Raw genomic sequence first — 26,764 nt, 5'->3', positions numbered from 1 at the left:
TTCTCTGAATACAATGGGATGAAATTAGAAATCCACAACAAAAGGAAAACTGGAAAATTCACAAAATTATGGAAATTAAACACTACACTTATAAACAACCAAGCCATGGGCACCTGGGTGGCTCAGTCGGTTGAGCGTCCGACTTCAGCTCAGGTCATGATCTCACAGTTTGTGGGTTCAAGCCCCACATCGGGCTCCGTGCTGACAGCTCAGAGCCCAGAGCCTGCTTCAAATTCTGTGTCTCCCTCTCTCTCTGTTCCTCCCCTGCTCACACTCTGTCTCTTTCTCTCTCAAAAATAAACATTAAAAAAAATTTTTTTAAACACATAAACAACCAATGGATCAAAGAAAAAAAATCACACAGTAAGTTAGAAAAAATAGAAACAAATGGAAACAAACACATAACATTACAAAACTTATGGGACACAGAGAAAGCTATACATATATGAAACCACTTGATATATGTTATGATGCATCAGTCAAGAATGGGTTGCTAGACAATGGTATTAAGAAAACTGGCTTGCTACATGGAGAAAAACACTTGAAATGAAGGTAGAATCCAAATGAATTAAAGTACTAAAAGTGAAGGGTAAAAGGATAAAGCTAATATGGAAGAAAATGTAGAGAATATCCTAGTGATCTTCTTCAGTATGACTTAAAAAGCACAAACAATAAAGTAAAAATTGATGAATTCTGAATTAAAATTAAGGCCTTTTGTTCAACAAAGAACACCACAGAAAAGTCAACAAATGGGTGAGAGACTAGAAGACATTTGCCATGTCCAAGTAAAGAATAATACCTCAAGAGTATACACAGAACCGGTGCAAATCAATGCTAGAAAGACAACAAACCTAACTTTTAAGCACTTTTTTTTTTTTTTTTAAGAGGGAGAGAGGGGCGCCTGGGTGGCTCAGTCGGTTAAGCATCCGACTTCGGCTCAGGTCATGATCTCGAGGTTTGTGAGTTCGAACCCCACGTTGGGCTCTGTGCTGACAGCTCGGAGCCTGGAGCCTGCTTTGGATTCTGTGTCTCCTTCTCTCTCTGCCCCTCCCCTGCTCACGCTCTGACTCTCTCTGACTTTCAATAATAAATAAACATTTAAAAATTTTTTTTTTTTAAAAAGAGGGAGAGAGAATTTACACATGAAGTGGGGGAGGGGCAGAATATGTCGTGACAGCAGGAAGTTGGAGGTTCTCTGGAGGGTCAGAAAAGCAGAATGTGGTAGATAATTTGGGATTCTATTCTGCCATCAGAAGCAGTGAAATGGATGTACACACAGCAATAGGAAGAGATCCTGAACAACAGTACTGAGTTAATGTTGAGAAATAGAACAAGATCTGCAACATACTCATACTGAGGGAAACTAAACTCACACATGATAGTGCTATATATTTTACAGGAATATACACATATCCAAGGACAAACAGCAACACTCAGCATTACTTGCCTATAGGGACTGAGGATGAGGTAGAAAACAGGCATGAAAATTAGGGCTTGAAGATGAATCAAATTAAAAAAAACACACACAAAAAAACCAAGAAAACCTTGTAATGGATCCATCCTGAAAATGACGCGTCATCAACTGAGTAGGATTAACTCAACTCTCTACATGTGAGGTCCATGAAAAGAAAAAGGTATAATTGTAAAACCTGTGTAACACCTTGCATGCTGAAAGGACCACATCAAATTATGTATGCAACGTGCACGACAGCACTACATGAGCCTGTGACGTGTTACCCAAATAGAAATTACTACTAGATACGAGAAGGGCTGTCTTCCTCTGTGTGATAGAAGTGATGTTCAGGGAGGTTAAGTGGCTTGTCCAAGGACACCTACCCCACCGGAGGCAGCACTAAAAGAGGCATCCTCAATACTGCTCTTCCTCACACATCACATTTACAACTCACTCACGAGGCATGGCAGCTCAGCCTTCAAAACACACCCCAAACTGGCCTGCTTCTGATCATGCTACTACTGCTTCCACTCTTTTTTTTTTTTCAAGTTTATTTATTTATTGAGAGAGAGAGAGAGAGGAAGGAGCAGAGAGAAACGGAGAGGAAGAATTCCCAGCAGGCTCTACATCACCAGTGCAGAAGCTGATGTGGGGCTCGAACTCACGAACCGTGCGAGATCATGCCCTGAGCAGAAGTCCGACGCTTAACCTGCTGAGCCACCCAGGTGCCCCTGCTTCCACTCGAAAGTCACCACCACCTTTTCCCTGAACTATTCAACAGTCTCCTAACTGGGCCCACTGCTCCCACTGTTCCCCCTCTGCAATCCATTTTCTGCCAGCGGCCGGAATCATCTACAAAGTCTGTCTGCTCTCCCTTCCTTGCTTTCAACTCTCCAGGGGCTTCCTGTGAAAACCAGCACACCGGCAAATAAAGCCCTACACCATCTGGCCCCTGCTTATTCTTCCAACCATTTTCTGCTATGCCTCTAGCCTCTACCCTTGCTCACTGCCCTCCAGCCAACTGGTCTCTATGTTTTTCCTTGTCTAATCCCAGCATATTCCTGTCTTTGCATTCCCTGATCCCTCTGGCTGGAATGCTCCTTCTTCCCATATTCACACTGCTAGCTTCCTCTCTTCATTCAGATGTCATCCATTTAAATGTCACTTGTCTTCTCTGAAATTCTTTCTAAATACACTGGCATTCTCTACCCTCCCATCTTTCTTTATTTTCCTTCCCGGAACTTATTACCTGACATCGTTATCTACTTATTTGTTGATTTATTTGAATCTCCTCCGCTGGTACACAAATTCTTCAACCACCTTAGTCACCACTGTACCTGCAGAGCCCAGACAGTGATCAGCACATAGAAGACACATGGAAGTATTTCTTGACCACAACAATTAAACAAACTCTGGTCTGACCACCTAGCTCGTGTTCTTTCCATCACATCATGCTGCTTCCTGGGGAAAAAGGTAAATGTATACACAATTTGTCATTTCTGCCCTAACAGGTTAAAATGTCATGTCTTATATACTTTGTTAGCCTTACCAGGCCTGGCATGTAGTAAATGCTACGTAAATATGATGAAATGAAAGTGTGATAAGCAACCATAGAAAAAGAAAGAAGAAAAAAAGAAAAGGGAGTTGGTGGTGAGGAGAAACTCTGCTTCAGAGGCACCTGGGTGGCTCAGTCAGTTAAGCATCCGACTTTGGCTTGGGTCATGATATCGTGGGTTCGTGGGTTCAAGCCCTGCGTCAGGCTCTGTGCTGACAGCTCCGAGCCTAGAGGCTGCTTCATATTGTGTCTCCCTCTCTCTCTGCCCCTCGCCTACTCACATTCTGTCTAATTCTTTTTCAAAAATAAATAAAAAACATTTTTAAAAAATTTAAAAAATAAATAAGTAATTTGTATTCTATAGCGCCACAGACCATTCAGGGGTCAATCCATGTTATACTTCCTATATGCCTATCTGCCCACAATAGGAGTTTTGAAAGAGATAAAAATTAACCAAATGTTAAGTACTGACTTCAAGGAGCTAACATCTATGTAACTATCAAAATACAAACGGTAACATACACTTATTAAAGAGGTATAATTAAAGAGCTAAAGGATTTCAAGGCGAGAATTACTTCTAGTTGTGGAAATTCCTTCTTTGTAGGCAGAACCTACAAAAAGAGGTGGCAGTTAACAGGGTTAAACTAAATATTGATAGACGAATAGAGGTTGGATGATGGCCTATGAAGTCCTGAAAGACAAGAACTATATTTTATTCATCTCGATGTTCTTAAAGCCTCCCAAAATGTCTAGACCCTAACGACATTCGATAAATCTTTAACAAACTTGGGAGGAACACGGCATTCCAGGCAGAAGGAAGAGCATCGATAAGATATACACAAGAGAATGCAGGACACGGCGAGCAAAAATAAAGAGTGAGGACTGGCTAATAAAAAGGGTTCGTGAAAGGGAATGGCAAGAACCCAAGTGGGAAAAGTAAGTTAGGGCCAGACACGGAGCACCACAAATGATAGAGTTAAGAGGTTTATGCTTTATTATGCAGGCCAGGAAGAGACCATCGAAAACTTTTACACAGGAGAAGGTTGATCTGAGGAGTCTAGCAAGAATCCTCTGCTTGAAAAAAAAAAAAAAAAATCTGTCACCAATGCATCCATACCATTCAAATTCTACCACTAGAAATTATTTTCTTTTAAGGCATAGCCTCTCTAGGAATCTTCTTAATATCCAAGTTTTCCTGAGAGGTAATAAAAAAGGCTGTTGTCATTCATTTATACTTTAGTGTAAAGTGGATGATCAATTCACCTTCTCCTGGCTAAAGTACACAGAGCCATTGGGGAAGTAAGAATTTTGACTGCAGATGGATGTATAACTTTTTGACTGTGAGACACCACCTTGGAAAGACAGAGTCTGGGGTGCAAAAAGAAAAAAAAAAGAGGTTAATGAATTAATATTTTTGATTAAGAGCCAATTCTGTTTCTTCCAAAAGCAGACCCTAGTAAGGATAAATAAAAGATATTAAATCTCCTATGGTAGGAAGTATTCAATTGATGAGCCAGAAGGTAAGAAATAAGGAGAAATATGATCAACCAAACATGTTTGAGGGAAAGGAAAAAAAAGTTTTGTGAACTTTAGACACTACATACGAAGTTTGGAGTTTTCCTCAAAAGTGGCAACTAAAGACTTTACCTAAATCACACTCAACCACTTCAAGAACTGTGACAGGCAACCAATAATCAATAATATAAGGAATATGATGGTGCAAGAAGAAATTTTTTTTTAAGGTTGAAAATCCACCCAAATGATGTTATGTACCAAAAATGATAATCAGGATAACCATGTGACAACCCTGGAAATTCCACCCAGATTTAACGGAAATCAGGCATCTCGTTTGAATGGTTTTCTGCTTTCTAAAATTCCTATCCTCAATCTAGGCCAGAGAGGGCTCATTTTGCTGGCGGGTTAGGCGATGGGGCGCAAGGAAAACACTGAATCGCGTGGCCTCAAACGTCCACCTAAGGACCCCCAAGCTCCCTACGGGAAGGGGGTGGGATGGGCACTCACCGCTTGTCGATGGCGTCGATGTTTGAATGGAGAAGCCACAGCTCCTCGGTGTTGTCCTGCCGAGAAGACAGGATCAGGTGGTGACCAGTCAGACACAAGGTCCCTTCGACGGCGGGATAAAAAGGCCGGTGCAGCACCACATTGTCCACCCGCGGGGTCTTAATCAGCTCCGCAAACTCCATGTTGCCCCGCGGCCGGAGCCACGGGACTGCCGAGTCCCGGAGGTCCGAGGCGGTTACACCGCCGCAGGGATGGGGACCAGACTGACCCGGCTCGGGGCAGGCCGGAGGGGCGGGGACGGGGCGGGGAGGCCGGGCCCCGCCCCAGGCTAGGGTGGGCGCGGCGAGGCCTGTGGCCACCGTCACTGGTCGCGGGAAGACAGGGGCTGGGGCTGGGCCAGGCCCGGGCGTCTCTCTTGTGCTCCCGGTGCCCCAGGTCCAGGTCTCGGGCGGAGAGAACGCTCCGCGACAGGCCCAGCAAGCCTCTGCCGCCACCTGGGGACCCGGCCTCAGGTGGGCAGGCTGAAGGGAGAAGGAGGAGGCCGCTTTAGGGTCAGTTTCCGAGACCGAGCTGCTTGGGACTCCTGGCGGAAGTAGCTGCTCGGAGCCGGAGCCTAGGGCAACTCTGGGCGGAAGCGGTGGAGCTCGAAACTCGAAAGGCAGGGAAGTCAGAGCCGGAAGTCGGTCCCCTCCCCAGGTCCGAAGAGAATGTTTCCGGAAACAAGGACCCGAAGGTTTGTGTTCCTACCAGGAAAAAGAGCCTTTCTGCCTTCACGCCCACCGCCGTCCCTCTCACCCCTTCCAGATATTTATCAGAAAAGGCCAGGGAAGAAGGGACGACGAGAAGAGGTCCTTGCCTGCCTCCCTGCACTTTAGTAGTCCCTGCAAGGGCTCGTCACAACGTGGGGCTGACGTAAAGTGTGAGGATTTTCTTCCATTCTCCGTGAGATGGCAAGTGTGCGATCGAATCAGTGATTGTGACCGTAGAGAAACCGCAGGTGTAAGGGAGGAACCCAGGGCCGGCACCGCAGACTCCCAGAGAGCGCCGCGCCAAGGTTCTGTGACCTTGAACGAGAGTAAGAAAAAGCATGCAAATACCTATGAGAGGGACCTAGGTAGAAATAACACACAATGCGCAGAAGAGGAAAAATTTAATCCTATCCTGTGAGGAAGCTCAAATGACTTGCTAAATCTTAGTCTGTAGCGGAGACTGGACTTCCATCTAGATCTGTGAAATCAAGGTACCTGGGGCGGGGGGCGGGGAGGACGTTGGTCACCACCACATAGCCACCCCATTAAATACAGTGCCACTGAACTACTCCCAGATACCTAAATTATACCAGAAATTAACTCAAATAAATTCTTCTTGCTTAGTGCCCTCTTCTTTAAACTATTTTCATAACTTCATTAACCTTTGAAATCCTCACCATGTAGTACCTAAGGACAACGGATAGGCTAAAGTCTCACAGCAATCAAAGTCAAAATGAATTGTCTAAAATCTCACCTGATATATATATAAATAAATAAATAGAGAGAGAAATAAATAAAGTATCACCCCATCACCCAACAGTGTCCCTGCTTCTGGCCTTGCCCTTCCTAAAATGTTCCTTTATTAAAACAAACACTTTATGAGATTGTACAGCTGAGAGTCCACTTTTATTTGTCTCCAAACGAAAAAAAAAAAAAAAAAAAAAAGGAACCAACAGAAAAGAGAAAATGAGGGAACTGGTTTATAAAGCTATTTTTCGAATTGGAATTTTTATCGTCCTTCCACTTTGTGATTCATTATAACAATTCAGAATTTACTTCCAGAATGAGGAATCAGGGAAAGTTTTATGGAGAAGATATCATTTGAAACAATGACCTCGAAGGATGAGTAAGATTTACACTCTGAATGGAATGTAGCCAAGATGTCTGTCTTGTCTTAATTTAATAATGTCTGCTTGAGGTAGGGAAAAATTCTTCCAAAATTCTGTGACCTTTTCTTTTAGTTTAACTGAAAAAAAAAAAGCCTATGAAAAAAAACCGGTGTGTCATTACATTTTAAAATGTTTAATATTCCATAAAGGCATAAACTCTTTGCCCACAAGAGAAAATTGTCAGTATCATGTTGGATTGCTGTAATGGAACACCGGAAACTTAAAAAATTACACCTACTCTGGGTTGAAACTCAAAGCATAGAAAGCCCCTGAGATCTGCAGAAAACAAATATTCAATAGCAAAGAATAGAGGGGAGACGGAGCGCCATTTGTGAACTTAGTAAGTACCTGAACAGTAGGTGGCAGTCGAGCTCAACAGTAATAGGACAGGCTTCCATTCTATTACACTAAATTCGAGGAGGCTGTAGTCAACACAAACAGCCTGGTTGTAAGGGTCTCAGATGATTCTGATAAACAAAAGAAGATGATGGCATTTATAATGCATGTAAAACACTCAACACCTTACAGATGTTATTACTTTTATTATTATTTTGTGAGATAATAAATGGCATTGTGTAATCATCTTGTATTCTATCAAATAGTTACCTAGCATGTATTAGGTGCCTACTGGGTCATCAGCACTTGCCCTCAAAAAGTAACAGCTAGGGGCGCCTGGGTGGCTTGGTCGGTTAAGCGTCCGACTTCGGCTCAGGTCATGATCTCACGGTCCGTGAGTTCAGGCCCCACATCGGGCTCTATGCTGACAGCTCAGAGCCTGGAGCCTGTTTCAAATTCTGTGTCTCCCTCTCTCTCTGCTCCTCCCTGTTCATGCTCTGTCTTTCTCTGTCTCAAAAATAAATAAACGTAAAAAAAATTTTTTTTTTAATAAAAAAAAAAAGTAACAGCTAATGTGGGAAGGCCAACACACCCTACACAACTAATAAACAAAAACTAAGAGAGTAGGTACGGAAATTTTGAAGTACAGGTTTACTTTCCCGGCTCTGTGTTTCTCTACCAGGCCTTGAGTAGTTAGTAGAAATGGAGCGTTTGAAAGTAGTTTGAAGAAAGCCGATCTACAGTTGCCAAAAGTAGCAGGAGCGTTTAAGATAGAGAAGACACTGCCTGTATGTGCCATTGATGAGCAGTTTTTCTCCATGTGCTTGACTGTAGCAGGCAGCTGAGTCAAACTTGATCACCTCGTGCCTATCTTCCTTGTGTTCTCCCTCCCTTCATCCTGTAAGCAAATCAACCACCAAATTGTGATCTAATAACTCTTGAAATCCCCCACCTCTCTCCATCGCCAAGGCTGATGCCACCACCATCTCTCACAGTACTTAAGGAGAAAGCCTCTTAGTTGGTCTCATTTCTTCCAACAGGGTTTCCCTCAAGACTATTTTTCCATTTGGTAGCTAAAGCCCTCTTTATGTTCTAAATTTCTTTTTTCTTTTCTTGTAGGTCCTTTTGTGATCTAGCCCCTTAGGCAGTGATCAGCATCACAGATCTCATCGTTCCTATTCTCTCTCTCTACATAGCACGACAGTTCCCAAACCCCATTCCCAGCAGTTTGCACACCAGCTATCCTTAAATAGCTGACAGTTTCCTCTTGAGATTTTGCACCCAGTTCAAACCTTGCTCTGGTGGGGAAGTGTAGGACAGGGACCAGCATCATTAGCATTCCCTGGGAACGTTATTAGAAATATTTCACTCCAGGGGCACCTGGGTGGTCAGTCGGTTAAGCGTCTGATTCTTGATTTCAGCTCAGGTCATGATCCCATGGTTTCATGAGTTTGAGCCCCACATCAGGTTCTGTGCTGACAGCACGGGGCCTACTTGGGATTCTCTGTCTCCCTCTCTCTCTGCTCCTCCCCAACTCACACTCTCTCTGTCTCTCTCTCAAAAAAAAGAAAGAAAGAAAAAAAAAAAGGAATGTTTCACTCCAGAGCTACTGAATCAGAATCTGCACTTAAAGAAGATGCTAGATGATTTTTATGAACATCAAAGTTTGAGAAAGCACTGATTTAAAGAATCTGGGTGTTCTTTCTGCCTAGTATACATTCACCTCACCCCCAATACCTTGTACCTTGGCCTGCTAATTCCTGTCATCTTTCAGATCTCCTCTCAGCTGTCACTGCCTCTAGGAAGCCTCTCCTGATTCCACACCCGCCAAAGCCCCCAAAGCTATGGGCTCCACCTTATGTAGGCTCCACAGCACTATGTAATGGTAACAATAGTTCACACTGTGTTCCAGACATTGTGCTAAATGCTTTGCATGTATTGGCTCATGTAGTCCTTGCACAATTTTCTGAGATTAGTTTGTATTCTCCTTTTACCAATGAGGAAACTGAGGCACAGAGATCTTAATAAGTTTTCCCAGGACAGATAGAAATAAGTGGTGGAAGGAGGAGTCAGACCCAGGCAGTTGGGTTCAGATTCTGTGCTCTTCACCACCATGCTCCATTGCCACCCATGAGACCTGAGCCCACCTTGGTTACTTTCCCTGATTTCACCTCTTAATAAACTGTATTGAGGGACGCCTGGGTGGTTCAGTGGGTTGAGCGTCGACTCTTGATTTTAGTTCAGGTTGTTATCTCATTGTTTGTGAGATCAAGCACCACCTCAGGCTCTGTGCTGATAGCGTGGAGCCTGCTTGGGATTCTCTCTCTCCCTCTCTCTCTCTGCCCCTCCCCTGCTCTCTCTCTCTCTCTCTCTCAAAATAAATAAACATTAAAAAAAATAACTAAATATGGGCACCTGGGTGGTTCAGTGGGTTAAGTGTCCAAGCTCTTGGTTTTGATTGAGGTCATGATCTCACGGCTATGGTTTCAAGCCCGGTATCGGGCTCTGTACTGATAGTGTGGAGCGTGCTTGGAATTCTCTCTCTCCTTCTCTCTCTGCCCCTTTCCCCTCTACTCTCTCTCAAATAAATAAATAAGCCTAAAAATAAATAAACTGTATTGAAATAGATTCCTGAGGTGTCCATAACATTCCACTAGACAATAAGCTCCTTGAGGGCAAGGACAATTTCTTGATTATAGTATGTCCAGCAACCAGCTTAGTGTCTATACATAGAAGCCATTCAATGTATATTTGTTGAATAGATACCCTGTATTTTACTGAACATATTTCACCCTGGCCTCTCCTCCCAAATCTGACTGATCTTAGATATTATTGCAAATGTTTATAGCAGTGTTCTGATGAGAGTAGGAGGAAGGTGGTATTATATTTTTTCCACCTTGCAGATGAGGAAATTAAAAGCAGATGAATAACTTGTCAGTGATGATGATACTTTCTTAGGTTTGTTTGGTCACTATGTTACAATTCATGTTATATTTTCAAATATGTTATCACATATGCCTCTCTCAATGACCTGGTGAAGTAGGTAGGAGTGGAATTGTTCATGGCTCAGAGAGGGAGAACTGAGCCCAAGGGATGGTGATGTCCTTTAAATGGCAAAACCAAGCAGAAAGGCAGAAACCCAAAGACAACACTTATGAGTCTAAAGTTCAGTGCCATCACACTAATGTAATTAGACTTACTTTGCACTGCTTTTGTCTGTTGAGATCCTGAGCTGTGGGTGTTAGGAGAAGACAGCCACTGCTATGTCAGCAAAGGAGGGCTAAAGTTTCATGACACAACCACAACAAAAGGAGAGCTCTGGGGACAATGATATGATCAATGGGCCTATATTCAGATACATTCTAATAGCCACATTCCTTATGTCTGTTCACTGAGCCACTTTGGTTTTTGGAACCAATCGGAACAGCAACCTGGCATCTTCGAAGAAGGTGACAAACTGGACGGATGAGGGACTGTTGCTATTGCACATAAAATAAATCAGCCCAAGCATGGTTGCTTAATAAAACAACATCCAGCAGTTGGTAGCTAGAGCTGGAGTAGTAGGAGGGGGAGAGGCTGAAGCATCTGGGCACTGCCCAGCACCCTTCTCTGTAGTCTCCGGGGCTCTCCCATGGTTTCCTTGGGAGTCAATTTGGTATTTCTCCTAGTAAGTTGGCCACAGGGCAGTTGGGCTGCATACAAAGCACTCTGGAGTCCAGAGTGAATATTCCCAAGGGTAAAGCAGAAGCTGCATCAACTTTTATGACCTAGACTCTGATGTCACATAATGTCACTTCCACAGCACTGTCTTGATTTTAAACAGCACAAAACCCCACCCAGTTTCAATGGGAGAGGGTGTAGACCCCATGTCTCAACAGGAGCAATGTCAAATGAATGCATGCCACAGGGATGCAGTTGATAGTGGGAAACCTACGTATGAACTCAACCACCCCTGCACACTCTGGCAGCTGCGAAGAGGAATAAAGAGAATATTCAGAAAGTCAACACACTCTTTTTGGCAAAGTGCTTCTCTGCTCATAGCCATAATGAAATGAACTAAGAATATGCAATTACATCTAATTGGATATAATTAAAATAAAGAGTCACATCTAAAATAAAGGCATAATTAAGAAGTGGGAGAATTTACTAGGTGGCAATGTCAACAATGCTAATTAAGTGATCACTACTGGAGTTTATTTTATCGTCACTGAACCTAAGCTGGGGTCAGTGTCCAATAAAGCAGGGAAGCAACTTTAGTCTGCCCTCGACTCTTTTAGTCACAGCTACGTCGCTTCCCATTTTTTCCCCCCACATTATTTACAGGAGGCTTTACGTATAATTTTAAATGTGACATGTAGTTTTGTTTTCCGTCCTTTAATTTGTTCAATAGACTATGACAACTGTTCCACTTTCCCTCCCCATGTCTTCCCTTACTGTGCTTCCTTTGGCTTTCCTCCACTGTCCTTTCCTTTCCCATCCTATTCTGCTCTTCTTACCCCATCGTTTTTTCTCAGAGATGACCACCCAAAGAGGACAGATCCACAAGTGTCACCCCACAGATCACAAAGTAATTACCAAAGGAAAAGCATATCTTTATAATGGAGAGATCTGGTGATCGTCACGATAACCAAGTGATCAACAATGCAACATCCAGTCATTCTGAGCCTCCTGCTGTGAGACAGTAATAGACACACAACATCTCCCGGGATATGCCCTGGCTAGATGTGCTTACCTCGAATCTAAGCCTGAGAAACCACCAGACACATCCACAGAATGGGATATTCTACAAGGCAGTTGGCTTGGGCTCCCCTAAAAATTCAGTGCCGTGGAACACCAAAACAAAAGCAAAAGGCAAGAGGCCCATTCCAGATTCATAGGAGGTAAAGAAAGGGATGTAATAACCACGTGCAAGGCAAGAAACTTGATTAAATCCCTGACCCCCCCCCAAAAAAACCCCAAAAACTACAGAAGACATTTGGGGCGAAGTGTGAACATGGATTGTATGTTAGTTGACGTTATTGAGTTGATGTTGATTTTTTACAGATGGGATAATAATAATGTGATTGTGTAGGAGGAAATTGTCTTCTTTCTCAAGATACATGCTGAAATGTTTAAAGATGAAGTATCCCGATGTCTGCAGCTTCCAAATGTTTCAGAAAAATATATGGATTGTATATGTGTGCATATATATGCATGCACACATAGAACACACACATATACACATACATAGAGAATACACACACACACACACACACACAGGATGAAAATGTGGCAAATTATTGATAATTGGTTAATTTGGGGGAAGGATTTAAAGATATCTCAGGTACTAATCTTCCAACTTTTCTATATTCGGACATTTTTCAAACTTGAGATTGAAAGAATCAAAATAAAAAAAGACATACTGTAATATAATGGTCATTAATGCAAGTTCTGGCAGCTAAACACCATAGCAGTCTTGGAGCTGTGGCTTAGCACTGTATGTAGTCTGGAGTGGCTTGGATTGGCAATTCGATTTTAATACAGCCCTGACAGGGAAGTATAATTGAAGACCCTCCTGAGAAAGTTTAGATTCCAAAAGATCATCAAAGACTACGGAAAGACTGGGCACTAGTGACTCCTGCTGTGAACTTCATTGTTTTATTGTTTTTTTTTATTGTTTTATTGTTTTATTGTAAGGGGTTACTGGTAGGAGTTCAAATATGAGTTTCCAAATCATGCATTCAAAATTTGAAGTCCACACAGTGTAAACTTATACCAGCCAGAATTTCTGTACATCTGACATTTTCAAATCCTGAAATTCCACCTTCTGACCACAGTTTCCTTTTCCTAGCCTTCTTTTACACTCAACCTGCCCTGCTCAGGTAGACTCTGAGTCCCTGTCAGCCTTCTTTAACTCACTTACTTCGCTGCGCAGGCCCCACGCCCTCGTCCGTGGCTTCCGGGACACTCTAGTGTTCACTCCTTCACCTGTATAAAGGCAAGGACTGGGTTCCACTGATCTTTGTAGCCCCGGAGTTGAGCACAGTGATGGGTACATAATAAATATTTAATAAATACATGTAAATGAAATAGAATAATCTAATCCAACCCTCTCATTTTACAGATGAGGAAACCGAGGCTCAGAGATGCAAAACAACGTGCCTAAAACCAAACAACTGGTGAGTGGCAGACCAGGAAGGAAACTCATTTCCTTGGGGCTTTCTTTTTTTGGGTGTTTGTTTGTTTGTTTGTTTGTTTAGAGGGAGAGACAGAGCACAAGTGGGGAAGGGGCAGAGAGAGAGGGAGAGAGAATCCCAAGCAGGCTACGTGTTGTCAGCACAGAGCCTGACGTGGACTCAATCTAATGAACCTGAGCTCATGTCCTGAGTTGAAAGCAAGACTCAGATGCTCAATCAACTAAGTCACCCAGGTGCTCCTTCTTCTAACTTTCTTCTCTCAGTGCTCTTTCTACTGCCAAAGCTTCCTTCTCCATCACTGAAGTCTAGTTTAGTTTTTATTTTTTGAGATAGGATGGCTGGGGAACAGGAAAAGAATGAAAAGCCAGTTTGTCTACACATACCAGCTAATGGCCCAGGACATGTCTCTTCATCTGGCCTCTGCTCTCCACTTCCTCCATCTGCTCGTCCCCAAGGAGCATGGAGGTGTATGTGACTAGGCACCAGGAAAGATGTGGTAGTTGCATCCTCTGCCAGATTTCTGCTGCATTTTTAATCAGTGTCTCCCTGGTGAAAAGTCTCCGGTACCTTGATTTACTTTCACTTTTTCTCCTTGGTTTCAGTGTGTGTGTGTGTGTGTGTGTGTGTGTGTGTGTGTGTGTCCCTCCCTCTGCGTTTTGTTTCTAAGGAGCAATGGAAGTCTATTTTCTACAACTTTCAATTTCTTACCCAAAGATTTAAGAGGATATTCTGTCATTATCAGTGTCAAAGATGAAAAAAGCCAGACATGAGCTAAAGTGGTCAGGACAGATTATAATCAGTAATACATTATTGCAGTAGGGAAGGGTCCAGAGTGAACTGAACTCAAGTTCAGTTTGTCCAGAGGTGACTGGGCATTTCCAAGGGAGAATGGGAGAATAGGAAGGGGCTTGCACAGAGGCATGGAAGTGAAAAATTACAAAAGTTTGGTCAGTGTAAATGCTATTAGGCCAGCTGTGTCTGTTAGGGGACAGTTAATCAAATTTAAGGTTCTATCCTCTCACAGACTGGGAGACAGGGGCCCTATACTTCCTGAGGATTGTATTTCAAAGGAATGGCTTTCAGGTCTGTGAGAAATTCATTCCTGAGTTGTAGGAGATACATATCCATCCAGAGGGACAGAGGAAGGATTCACAATTGTAAGCCCCTTTTAGCAAATTCTCCATAGAGGCTGATGGGGGCCTATCATCAGGTGTTGGCTAGAACAAACAGTAAATTCTTTAAAAAAAATTTTTTAACATTTATTTATTTTGGGGAGAGGGAGAGAGACAGAGCATGAACGGGGGAGGGGCAGAGAGAGAGAGAAGGAGGCACAGAATTGGAAGCAGGCTCCAGGCTCTGAGCTATCAGCACAGAGCCTGATGTGGGACTCAAACTCATAAACTGTGAGATCGTGACCTGAGCTGAAGTTGGAGGCTCAACAGACTGAGCCACCCAGGCACCCAAACAGTAAATTCTTTCGGTCACCTTGAGCTTTTGTGTTTTAAGGTGGGTAAGGGTCATCCAAGGATGTGGTCTTGAACTGTTAGAAATCAAGTAAGTGTGTATATAAAATATATACAATAATGGAATATTATTCAGCCACAAAAAAGATCATCCATATATAAAAAATATATATGAATATTACTATCATTGATGGACCATATATTCTATTACATTGACACTGGGGCTGTTTCCATAATTTGGCTATTGTAAATAATACTACAATAAATATAGGGGTACATGTATCCTTTGAAAAAAAAAAGAAATCAAGTTAGTGTGTATTCAAGGATTCAGAGTGGGGGTGAGGGGAGGAAGGGGGTTGGATAAAATCATTTGTGCAGAGTCTGCAGTTTTTTTTTTTTCCAACGTTTATTTATTTTTGGGACAGAGACAGAGCATGAACGGGGGAGGGGCAGAGAGAGAGGGAGACACAGAATCGGAAACAGGCTCCAGGCTCTGAGCCATCAGCCCAGAGCCTGATGCCGGGCTCGAACTCATGGACCGCGAGATCGTGACCTGGCTGAAGTCGGACGCTTAACCGACTGCGCCACCCAGGCGCCCCAGAGTCTGCAGTTTTTACAGACCAAGGATGAGTCCTGATCAAGAAGGCCCAGATGACCTGACTAGAGTCTGACTGAGGAGAGACTTTTTGTCATCGCTACCAAGGAAACATGAAACATATTTTTTAAATGGGCCTCATCCTCTGTGCCATCAAATTTTAAATCTGAAAACTGAATATGGCCACATATCTATGTGGCTCACACTTGACATTCCTTTACTCATTCCCTCCTTTCTCTCCTTTGTAATATTCCCAGTCATATTAGTTTCTCACTAGACCATATACTTTTTTAGAATGACAGGTCTATATCCTATTTATCTCAGTGCTTCCTCCGCTCTCAGAGCTCCTCACAGTGCCAGGTGCATAGAGGACACTGGGCAAATGTTAATGAAATAAAGGAACAATCAAAAAAGGGGTAACCATGTCGGTCATCAGCTCCAAAAGGCCAGAAGATAAAGTTGGGGAAGCAAGGTGAGGGAAGTTCTGACACACTACTGATTTCAAAGGAATAATCCCCTTGGGGCATCCTCTACCACCATAACCAAAGATAGTTATTTGCCCTTGTTTTCTAAAGAACCAAAGAGACTTCATTCTTAGAGAGAAAGAGAAAAAGAAAAAGAGAAAAGAAACGAAAAGAATAGAATAGAAAAGAAAAGAAAAAGAAAAAAACAGTGTTATTACCCATCCTGGCCATTGATAGGAAAATTGACTCTGTAGTAAAACAACATTTTCTCCCCTATGTGTGTTTAGGGTTAGAGGGAGGCCTCAACAGATCATATTAACACACGCTACTAGTCACATAGGGGTGGGATGGTTACTTTTACTCTTGTCTTACCTGCAAAATCAGGCTAGCAACTCCTACAGAACCAAGTTACACTAAGCATTTAGTACTGTTTATGAAATAAAGCTGTAAACTGTAAAGTGCCATGGAAATATAAGACGAAGATGATGTTTAGGTTTCTATTACAGCTGAGTGTGTTGTTGGAATGATGGTACATTCAACCCAAGTGGCATCTTCTCATTGTTTTAGTCATGCAGGAAAAGGGGAAATTAAGGTACACATAAGAGAAGCTAGCGAGTTATCGTCATGCAGGAGAAAATGATAGGGGAGGACTTAATGAAGCCAAGCTCTGATGATCTGTGCTTTAACCACTATTTTCTCCTTTGAGGAGGAGTGGGAGAAAGCTTGAATAGGCAGGTATGAGCTGAATTGTGTCCTTCCCAAATTCATATGTTGAAGTTCTAACCCCTAGTGCCTCAGGATGTGTATTTGGAAATAAGGTCTTTTAAGAGGTAATTAAAGTTAAATGAGGTCATTGGGGTGGGCTCTAATCCAATATGACTAATGTCTTTATAAGAAGAGGACAGTGGGACACAGACACTCTCAGAGGGAAGACCATGTGAGGACACAGGAAGAAGATGGCCACCTGCAAGTCAAGGAGAGAGGCCTCAGGGGAAATCAACCCTGCCAACACCTTGATCTTGGACTTCCAGCCTCCAGAACATAAGAAAATAAACTGTTGTTTAAGCCCCCAGGCTGGTATTTTGTTATGGTGGCCCTAGCAAACTAGAACAGATGGTCATCCTGTTATTTAAAAACAAAAACAAAAACTATATAACACAAAAGATTAAGAAAAAATTGACAAGAACAATCCAGGTGATTCCGGTGTCCCTTACTCCTCCATCATGGTTCTCCATGTGACATGACTCTCATCTCTGGGTCGTGTTTGAGCCACAGCTCATCAGTTTGTCCTCATAGCTTCCCCACCCTGGCAGTAGCCCTTATCCCGGACACAAGCTTCCATGCCTGCCCACCATGGGAGAAGAAAATCAATGGAGGAAACTGGAGAATGCTGTGGACTAAGCAGGCTGGACCCCTAGGTCCGTACTACTTTATCAGAGGGCACACCCTGGGGACAGCAGTGGCCAGTGGCAGAGAGATGCTGCTGTGTGGGTCAGATCGTACCCTGTGGCAATCCAGAATTCTTCCACAGGCAGTCAACTCAGAGAAAGAATGTGGAGGCCTGCCTCAGTACTTATCAACTGTGTGGCCTCAGGCAATTTACTGAACCTCTCTGAACTTCAGTTTTCCTACCTATAAAATGAAAATTACTGGCCCCACATGCTGTCAAGAGGATGGAATGGAATTATGTAATTATTTGAAATTCATAAAGCGGCCAGCACAGGCTTAGCACACATCTCAAGTATTGATAAAATTGGAAACAGGGTATTGTTGTTTTTTGGTCCTCTGGGCACCTTCTCCTTGACTCCTAGGACCGTTCCTGTAAATTTGAACTGTTTATGATGGTGAGAAATGCAGATTCCTTCTGTTCCTAGGAGGATTGCCAAGACCTTTCCTGTGACCATTTTTATAGATTCCAGGAAAGGGCATTTTGATAGTGTATCTCATTCCCAGGTGTCCTGTACAGGTCCTCTAGAAGGGCAGGTCTGGAATGCTGGAGGCCGCCCCTACAGGTGTGGAGACTGATTTCTGTAGCTTGTTCTTGAACTGCCTTTGAAGAGAGCCTCCTCCTGCTTGCCTTCACCCCCTTGAGGTCACCTTGGCGGTGACTGCAGATTATTTTTAGCTGTAGGCAATGTTTCTTACACTGTGTGCAGAACATTTATATCAGAATTTTGGCGGGGGGCGGGGGCAGAGGGAAACATGCAGATTCCCAGGCTCCTCCCCAAACCTATGGAATCAGAACCTTTGGGAGCCTATGCTTGTTCCCCTAGCTCCTCAGGTGGCTCTGAAGCTGCAGGTGCTGTCACCTTGATACAGTGAGTATTCAACTAATGGTGGCGAGCGTATGTATGTGATGGGGAGGTGAGGCAACAATAGTTATCGAACATTTACTATGTTCCGGCCCTTACATACTGTGTATGCTTCCTATGGATGCTGTAACATATTACCACAAACTTAGTGGCTTAAAACAGCCCACCTTTGTTCTCTCACAGTTCTAGAAGTTGGAAGTCTGAATCATTTTCACTAAGCTAAAATCAAGGTGCTTGTGGGCAGAGCCACACTCTCCCAAAGGCTTCTTGCCTTTTTTACCCTCTACAGCTGCATCGCTGGCCTCGGGCTCCTGCCTCCATCTTCAAAGCATCTTGCTTCAGTAGCCACCTTGCCTTCTTTCTCTGTAGTCAACTCTCCCTCTGCCTCCCTCTTATAAGGATACTTATGATTGAATTTAGGGCCCACCAAAATAATCCAGGATAATCTCCCCATCTTTTTATTTTTTTTAAGTTTATTTATTTATTTTGAGAGAGACAGAGACAGTGTGAGTGGGGGAGGGGCAGAGAGATAGGGAGAGAAAATCCCAAGCCAGCTCTGTGCTGCTTGCGCAGAGCTCGATAAGGCACTCGAACTCAGAAAACTGCAAGATCACGACCTGAGCCGAAACCAAGAGTTGGACGCTTAACCTGATGAGGCACCCAAGTGCCCCTTGGATAATCTCCCCATCTTAAGATCTTCGACTTAATTACTGTTGGTTTACAAATCGGTCCCCATACGTGGAGCGTAAGAAGAGACCAAGGAAAGAGGCAGACCGTTCCAGATTGGTAGATGACAGGTGTAATAAACAAGGGAAATTCACACAGGAGTCCTATCAGGCAGCTGCAAGACCAGTGGATCTCCATGCTCACCCACCAGAAACTTAAAAGTTTAAACAGAGGCCTTCACTGGGTTTGATCACATATACTATCTAGGTGGTCTCAAAAACACATTGCTCTCTCAAGGCTGCATTCTTGAAAACACCATTGTGGAAATGGTGGCAGAATGTACATTCCAAGCACATGGAAGGGGGTGAGGAGCCTCCAATTGTCTGCGTCCAGCTGGTGGGTCACATCCTCTCAATGGGCCTCTAATAATCACATCTGCCAAGTCTCTTTTGCCATATAAGGTAATATTCACAGGTTCCAGGGATTAGAACCTGGATTTGGGGGCATCATTCACACACATTATTTTTTAATCCTCAATACTACGAGGTGGTTAGCGTTATCCCCATTTTCCAGATGAGGGAACAATTTTTAAAGTGCAAACCACACAGCTGTGGAGTTAGGATCTGTGCCCAAGACTGACTGGTTTTGAGACCTGTGATTCCTGCTAGACATCAGATTGAACTATAATACCTGACACAGGAATACTACCAGTCACAGCTTGTCGGTCTTTTAGACGTCTAAGACAGCCATTAAAATGTCCCAACATGATGCTATTCTCAGTCTCTTTCCCAAATACAGGTGAGAAGTCCAGCTCTTGAATTCGAGTGGGTTATTGAAAGACAGGGTATTGACAGACAAGCCAGGTCCTTGCCAAATTTTTGGAACACCCGAGAAGATATAGATGATTACCAAACAGCCCACTGGGTCGATTCTTGAGATGGGAGCAGCTACTTCCATTTAGAACCCTCATGGTAGTTCTGCACAATTTAAGTAAAAAAGATTATATAGGAGGGGGGCGCCTGTGTGGCTTAGTCGGTTGGGTGTCCAACTTCGGCCCAGGTCATGATCTCACAGTTCGTGAGTTTGAGCCCTGCGTCGGGCTCCGTGCTGACAGCTCAGAGCCTGGAGCCTGCTTCGGATTCTGTGTCTCAACCTCTCTCTGCCCCTCCCATGCTCATGCTCTGTCTCTCTCTGTCTCTCAATAATAAATACAAAACGTTAAAAAAAATTTTTTTTAAAAAAAGATCATATAGGAGAAGCAGCTAGGCTAGGTCTCAAAGACAGCCTTAAAAAGGCAGATGCAGGATGTGTTAACCAACCTTACTGTGGAAATCATTTCACAGTACATGCTTGTATCAAGTCACCACACTGTACAACTTAAATTTACATATGTTCTATGTCATCAATAACTCAGGAAAGCTGGTCGGGGGGGGGGGGGGGCGGAAGCCGTCTTCTTATTCGACAACATCTCTGAGGTTGCTATGATTCTGCAGTGCCCAGCCAAGTGCAAAAGCAGGACCTGAAGAACCGTTGTAACAGTGACTATAACAACTATCGGGAGTGTGTAGTTATTGGAATGTCTGTAAGTTAACACTATGGAAACACAATGGCAAATGCTTCATGAAGTCCAGCGAGGTAGAGATAAGTAAACAGGGGAACCTTCTGAGTAGAGAAGCAGAAAATAAGAAAAGGGATATATAGGCTTCACTGCAGGAAAAAACAAAGTAAAAATAGACTGTTAGACTTCTATCATATAGATATAACTTAATTACAATATCTAGGTTGCAAAAAATACAGTGTTCTCAAAAAGGAGAGAGACCAAACTTTTTCTATTCCAAAGTGTAGGAAGGAATCCCAAATTGGATATTTTAACCTTTAAACAGAACATAGTCTCCACTTAGTATTCTCTCATTTCTAAAAAGGTTGTGCATTGTAATTTAAATCACTCTGAAGCAAAACCACCTTTAAGGTCTGGTCAATGGCTTATTTATATGTATTTGATATATCAAAGAATTAGGATGGTTCTCCAAAGTTAATTGCAATGGGATTCATCCTGGGTTCTAAGTTTCTGTATTTAGATGGGCTTGAAAATTCAATACTTACTCTCTTAGCACCGTCAGATTGCCTTTATGTGAACCCAAACTCAGTCCAAAGTGTTTGAATCTATCCACGATCCTAATCACCCATCTTTATTTAGGTCCCACCTTCCTAGAGGAGTCAGGAAGAACCAGTAGAAGTTTTTCTCAACAGGAAAGCTCATCATGAAAAAGCTAGTGTACGAGAACAGAGGAAATGCAATGAACGAAACACTACAAAAAAGAATAAAGGTCATTTCAACCTTTTGTATTAAAAGGAATCAGGACTAGTGTGGGTAGCGGACGGTAGACGGTAACCAAAGTTATGAAGGCAATCTGTTTAGTACTTGACATTTGCTTTTGTGTATCCTTTGTCCGTAAAGGTGAACTCATCAAAGTTCCTAACATACACTCACTCAGTGCCAGTTTCCCATTGCACCTTTCCTTTTATGCCGTTTGAGTCTACAAAAGTGAAATATAGCCCTATCTCAAACTAGAGGCACCTGGGTGGCTCAGTCGGTTAAGCGTCTAGCTCTTGGTTTTGGCTCAGGTCATGATCTCATGGTTTGTGAGTTCGAGCCCAGCATCAGGTTCTGTGCTGCAAGTGTGGAGTCTGCTTGCCCCTCCCCCGCTCATTCCCTCCCTTCCCCCCTCTCAAAATAAATAATAAAAAAGTTTTTAAATAAGTTCTAGCTGAAATAAAGCTCTAAGTTTAAAGAAACCATGCTCAGCAATATGGCAGAATGCAAACCCTATTAATCCTTTTAGCATAAGACACCTACAATTGTCTATTTTTAAAACATTTTTTTTGAGAGAGAGAGAGAGGGAGCAAGTGAGCGAGGGGCAGAGAGAGAGAGAAAGAATCCCAGGAAGGGCAGCAGGAGAGAGAGAGAGAGAGAGAGAGAGAGAAGTGGGGTTTACCCAAAGCGGGGCTCGTGTTTTTACCTGAAGTGGGGCTCAGGCTCACCTGATGTGGAACTGGAAATCACTAACCCTGAGATCATGACCTGAGCCAAAGTGAGATGATTCATGACTAAGCCACCCAGGTGCCCCTAAAACAACAAATATTTACAAATATTTAAAAAAACAACAAACTATTAAGTGCCTAGCCAGCTTAGTAAAAGTAAAAGAAAATCCTCAAAGACCAAAATTAATGTAAATCATGGATTCAGAGAAACAAGCAAGGATATGGAAGAGTTACTGCTCAAGGAACATCTGGAGGCCTGGAGTTTCCGTTTAAATAGTTTCGTTAAGGGGGGCGCCTGGGTGGCTCAGTCAGTTAAGTGTCCGACTTCAGCTCAGGTCATGACCTCACAGTTCTTGAGTTTGAGCCCCAAGTTGGTCTCCACACTGATGGTGCGGAGCTTGCTTGGAATTCTCTCTCTCTGCCCCTCCCTTGCTTGTGCATGCTCTCTCTCTCTTTCTTAAAGTAAATAAAAAGTTTTATAAAATAATAAATAAATAGTTTTGTTGAGGGGAAAGGGAGACAAAGCCTAGTACCCACACAGGTGAGAAGTCTACCTACCTAGAGACCTTTGTTTATAAGGCTGGGACCCTGAAAACCACACTTCATTTGGTAATCCAGGGGAAAAATCCTTTCTCTCTTGAGATATTAAGGAAACCTGTCTCTCTTGCCCTTTCCTCTAGGTGAAAGGGAGACAAATATGTTTAAGAATTTGCATTTTACCCTCACACAGGTGTAGGACCAGAATGTATACTGTTTGAGAATCCTGGAAGCACCAAACTGGTAATTTACTTTAAAGACATCCTGGATTGCTAATACATCAGGTGCTTGCAAAAACAAATGTAAATATTCACTCAAGGATTACACCTTAAACCCGAGTCAAAGAACTATTACAGATAGGCTCCATGGAACACGATCTCACAATGATAAATTATAAGACACACGAGGAAACGGTCACTTGAGCGACAGTCAAGGGAAAGAAGAAACAGTAGAAACATTCGGAAAAGACTGAAGACGTTACAAAATAAAGCAAAATAAATATTGTAATGTATTGATTGAAAGAAATGGGGTGTTAGAAGTATGATGTTGGAGCAAACAAGAAAGCATTCTGCCAGCTTTACAAGCAATAACTGAGACCTGCCATGATTTGTAATACACAAACAAAAATTACAGAGTATCTGCTCGACACTCTGCAAAGACATACTAAGATATGGCCATAAAATCTTAACTGATATTAGACAAGATAGTATTTTACAAGCACTTACTTTAATTTTTTTTTCAACGTTTTATTTATTTTTGGGACAGAGAGAGACACAGCATGAACGGGGGAGGGGCAGAGAGAGAGGGAGACACAGAATCGGAAACAGGCTCCAGGCTCCGAGCCATCAGCCCAGAGCCTGACGCGGGGCTCGAACTCACGGACCGCGAGATCGTGACCTGGCTGAAGTCGAACGCTTAACCGACTGCGCCACCCAGGCGCCCCTACAAGCACTTACTTTAGCAAACAACCTAATGTAAACAACATAGTTCTGCATTAAAAATCTTTCCTCCAAGACCCTCAGGGGATCTGTTATTTGATTGTCTACTATACGTACCGTAAAATTTTGACAAGGCTTAGTTCTGTTTTCCCTTTGTTTAACATTTTTGGAGGTCCAACAGAGATTACCCACTACTCAGAGCTTGCTCCTCAACTCCTGAGCGGGGGACATTTTGGCAGCATGCCAAAAGATCTTTGTCTCTCTTGACCTTCTCACCTGGGAAGCCATCACTGACCAGAGAATCCAAGTTGTTACAGTGATCGGGAACCACCAAGGTGGTTTGACCACCTGTCAAAACTCCTGAAATTGGCCATGAGATTATTGAAGCTGAGTGGTGAGTACATGAAGGGTTCACCATAAGCTGTCTCTACTTTTGTATGCATTTGAAATCTTACGTAACAACTTTAAAAATAGAATCTGCTGTAGAACACTCCTCTCAACAACAGCAAAATGTATATTCTCCTCAAATGCACGTGGAATATTCTCCAGGATGGATTATATGTTAGACCATAAAACAAACCTTAATATGTTTTTAATGATTTAAATTATGCAAGTATGTTCTATGACCACAATGGAATTAAATTAGAAGTCAATAACAGAAAATAATTTGGAAAACTTACAAATAGGTGGAAACTAAAACAATACAATCCTAAATAACCAATAGATCAAAGTATAAATAATAATGGAAATTAAAAAAAATATTTTGCAATGAATGAAAGTGAAGATACAACATACCAAAACTTATGCCATTATGGGAGTGCCTGAAGGGAAATTTATAGCTGAAAATGTCTATATGAAAAAAGAAAAGATCTCTAATCAATAACCTAACCTTCCATCCTAAGATCCTGGAGAGAGGAAACTAAACCTAAAGCAAGCAGAAGGAAGGAAAAACTAAATAAATATTAGAACAGAAATTAATGAAATAGAGAATACAAAAACAATAGGAAAAAAAGCAATGAAACCAAAAGTTGATTATTTTAAAAGATTGAGAAAATCAATAACAATTGGCCAAGAATGAAAGAAAGAAGCTCAAGTTACTAGAGTCAAAATGAAAGAGGAGACCTTACCACCAACCTTACATAAATAAAAATGATTATAAGGAATACTATGAAAAACTGGTAATTAAAAAAAAAGAAAAGAAAAATTGGTGATATACAGATAATTTATATATGATGAGGTCGGATGCATTTAGGGTTAGATGACCTTAGACTACTTGTATGACATGGACAAGTTCTTAGCAGGATGCAAACACCTGAAAACAACTCAAGGTGAAATAGAAAATTGAAACAGATCTATATCAAATAAAGACATTAAGTTAGTAATAAAAAAAAACTACCTACAAAAAAAAACTCAGGCCCAGGTGGATTCATTGGTCAATTCTACCATTTAAGGAAGATTTAATACCAATTCTTTACAAGTAAGAGAAGAGGATACTTCTCAACTCATTCTATGAGCCAGTATTACCCCGATACCCAAACCAGACAAAGACATCACAAGAAAACTACAGACCAATATCTGACGAATATGGGCGCAAAAATCCTCAACAAAGTGCTAGCAAACCAAATCGAGCAGCATATAAAAAGGGTTACATACCATGATCTAGTGAGTATTCTCCCAGGAATGCAGGTTAGTTTAGCACCTGAAAGTCAATTAATGTAATACACCGTATCAATAGAATAAAAAAAACAATACACATAATTATCTCAGTAGATGAAGGAAAAGCCCTTGACAAAATCTAACACCCTTTTTTGATGAAAAAAGAAAACATATTAGGGGCGCCTGGGTGGCTCAGTCGGTTGAGCTTCCAACTTCAGCTCAGGTTATGATGTCACAGTTCATGAGTTCGAGCCCCGCGTCAGGCTCTGTGCTGACGGCTCAGAGCCTGAAGCCTGCTTTGGATTCTGTGTCTCAACCTCTCTCTGCCCCTCCCCTGCTCATGCTCTGTCTCTCTCTGTCTCAAAAATAAATAAAACATTAAAAAATAATAATAATAGAAAAGAAAACATATTCAACAAACTATAGAAAGGAACTTCCTGAACCTGATAAAAGACATCTATGAGAAACCACAATTCACATTATACTAATGGTTCCCTAAGATCAGGAATGAGGCCAAGTGTTCTTGCCACTTCTATTCAATATTGTACTAAAAGTTCTAGTAAGGAAATTAGGCAATAAAGCAAAATAAAAGGTATCCATCCAAATTAGAAAAAAGATTTAAAAAAATAGAGAAATAAAATTATCTCTATTCACACTCAACATACTCTTGTATATAGAAAATCTAGGGAATTTACTTAAAAAGAAACTATTAGAACTAATAAGTTCAGCAAGGTTGCAGGATGCAAGATCAACACATAAAAACCCATGTATTTCTATATGTGTGCAATGAGCAATCTGAAAATAAGGTAAACAATTCCATTTACAAAAAAGAATAAAATACCTAAATAAATTTAACTAAAGAAGTATACAATTTATGTTCAGAAAGCTACAAAGTATCATTAAATGAAATTTTGGAAAGGTATCCCATGTTGGTATATTGAGAGCCTTAACAGTGTTTAAAAGACAATATTCCCCCCGAAGTGATCTGCACATCCAACATAATCTTTATTAGAATCCCAGCTAACTTCTTTGTAGAAATTAACAAGTTGATTATAAAATTCATATGGAAATGCAAGAGACCCAGAATAACCAAAACAATCTTGCAAAAGAAAAACAGAGTTAGAGGACTCACACCTCCTGAATTCAATTTACTATAATGCAATGCTAATCAAGATTGTGTGATAATGGCATAAGAATAGGTTATAGATCAATGGAATAGAATTGAGTGCCCAGAAAGAAACCATATGTCTATGGTAAATTGATTTTCAACAAGGGTGCCAAGACCATTCAGTGGGGAAGAATATTCTTTTAAACAAATGGTGCCAGAACAACTGTGTTGCCAAATGCTAAAGAATGAAGTTGGAGCCCTACCTCACACCACATACAAAAAATTAACTCAAAATGAATCATACCTGAATGTAAGAATTTAAACTATAACATTCTTAGAAGAAAATATAGGGCCAAATTTTCATGATGTTGGATCTTGACATAGATTCTTAGATATTTCATAAAAAACATGAGCAAAAAAATAGATACATTGGACCTCATCAAAATTAAAAAACTTTTGCACTTCAAGGGGCACTATCAAGAAATTTAAAAAACAACTTGCAGAATGGATTAAAATATGTGCA

The 26,764-nt window shown here is 41.9% G+C and overlaps 1 protein-coding gene and 1 long non-coding RNA gene across 3 annotated transcripts in view; one reads left to right on the top strand and one right to left on the bottom strand.

Moving 5' to 3' along the window:
• MTMR9 (myotubularin related protein 9) overlaps positions 1-6,662 on the bottom strand; it is a 57,766-nt gene extending 51,104 nt beyond the window's left edge. Inside the window, exon 1 of one of the 2 annotated variants that reach the window (XM_045462275.1) lies at positions 5,031-6,662. In XM_045462275.1, coding sequence (XP_045318231.1) covers positions 5,031-5,212 — 182 coding nt within the window. In that variant the 5' untranslated portion in view covers positions 5,213-6,662. The remainder of the gene's footprint in view (positions 1-5,030) is intronic. The other variant, XM_045462285.1, reaches the window with a different exon arrangement.
• A 1,179-nt stretch (positions 6,663-7,841) lies between these two features.
• On the top strand, positions 7,842-23,874 carry LOC123589747. The gene is made up of 3 exons (XR_006708449.1): positions 7,842-7,907; positions 13,388-13,442; positions 23,650-23,874. It is a non-coding gene; the product is annotated as an uncharacterized LOC123589747 (long non-coding RNA).
• The last annotated feature ends 2,890 nt before the right edge of the window (positions 23,875-26,764 follow it).

This window comes from Leopardus geoffroyi, chromosome B1, assembly GCF_018350155.1.
Source record: "Leopardus geoffroyi isolate Oge1 chromosome B1, O.geoffroyi_Oge1_pat1.0, whole genome shotgun sequence".
NCBI lineage: Eukaryota > Metazoa > Chordata > Mammalia > Carnivora > Felidae > Leopardus > Leopardus geoffroyi.
The sequence above is the reverse complement of the archived record's forward strand: the minus strand, read 5'-3'. Positions and strand labels throughout refer to the sequence as shown.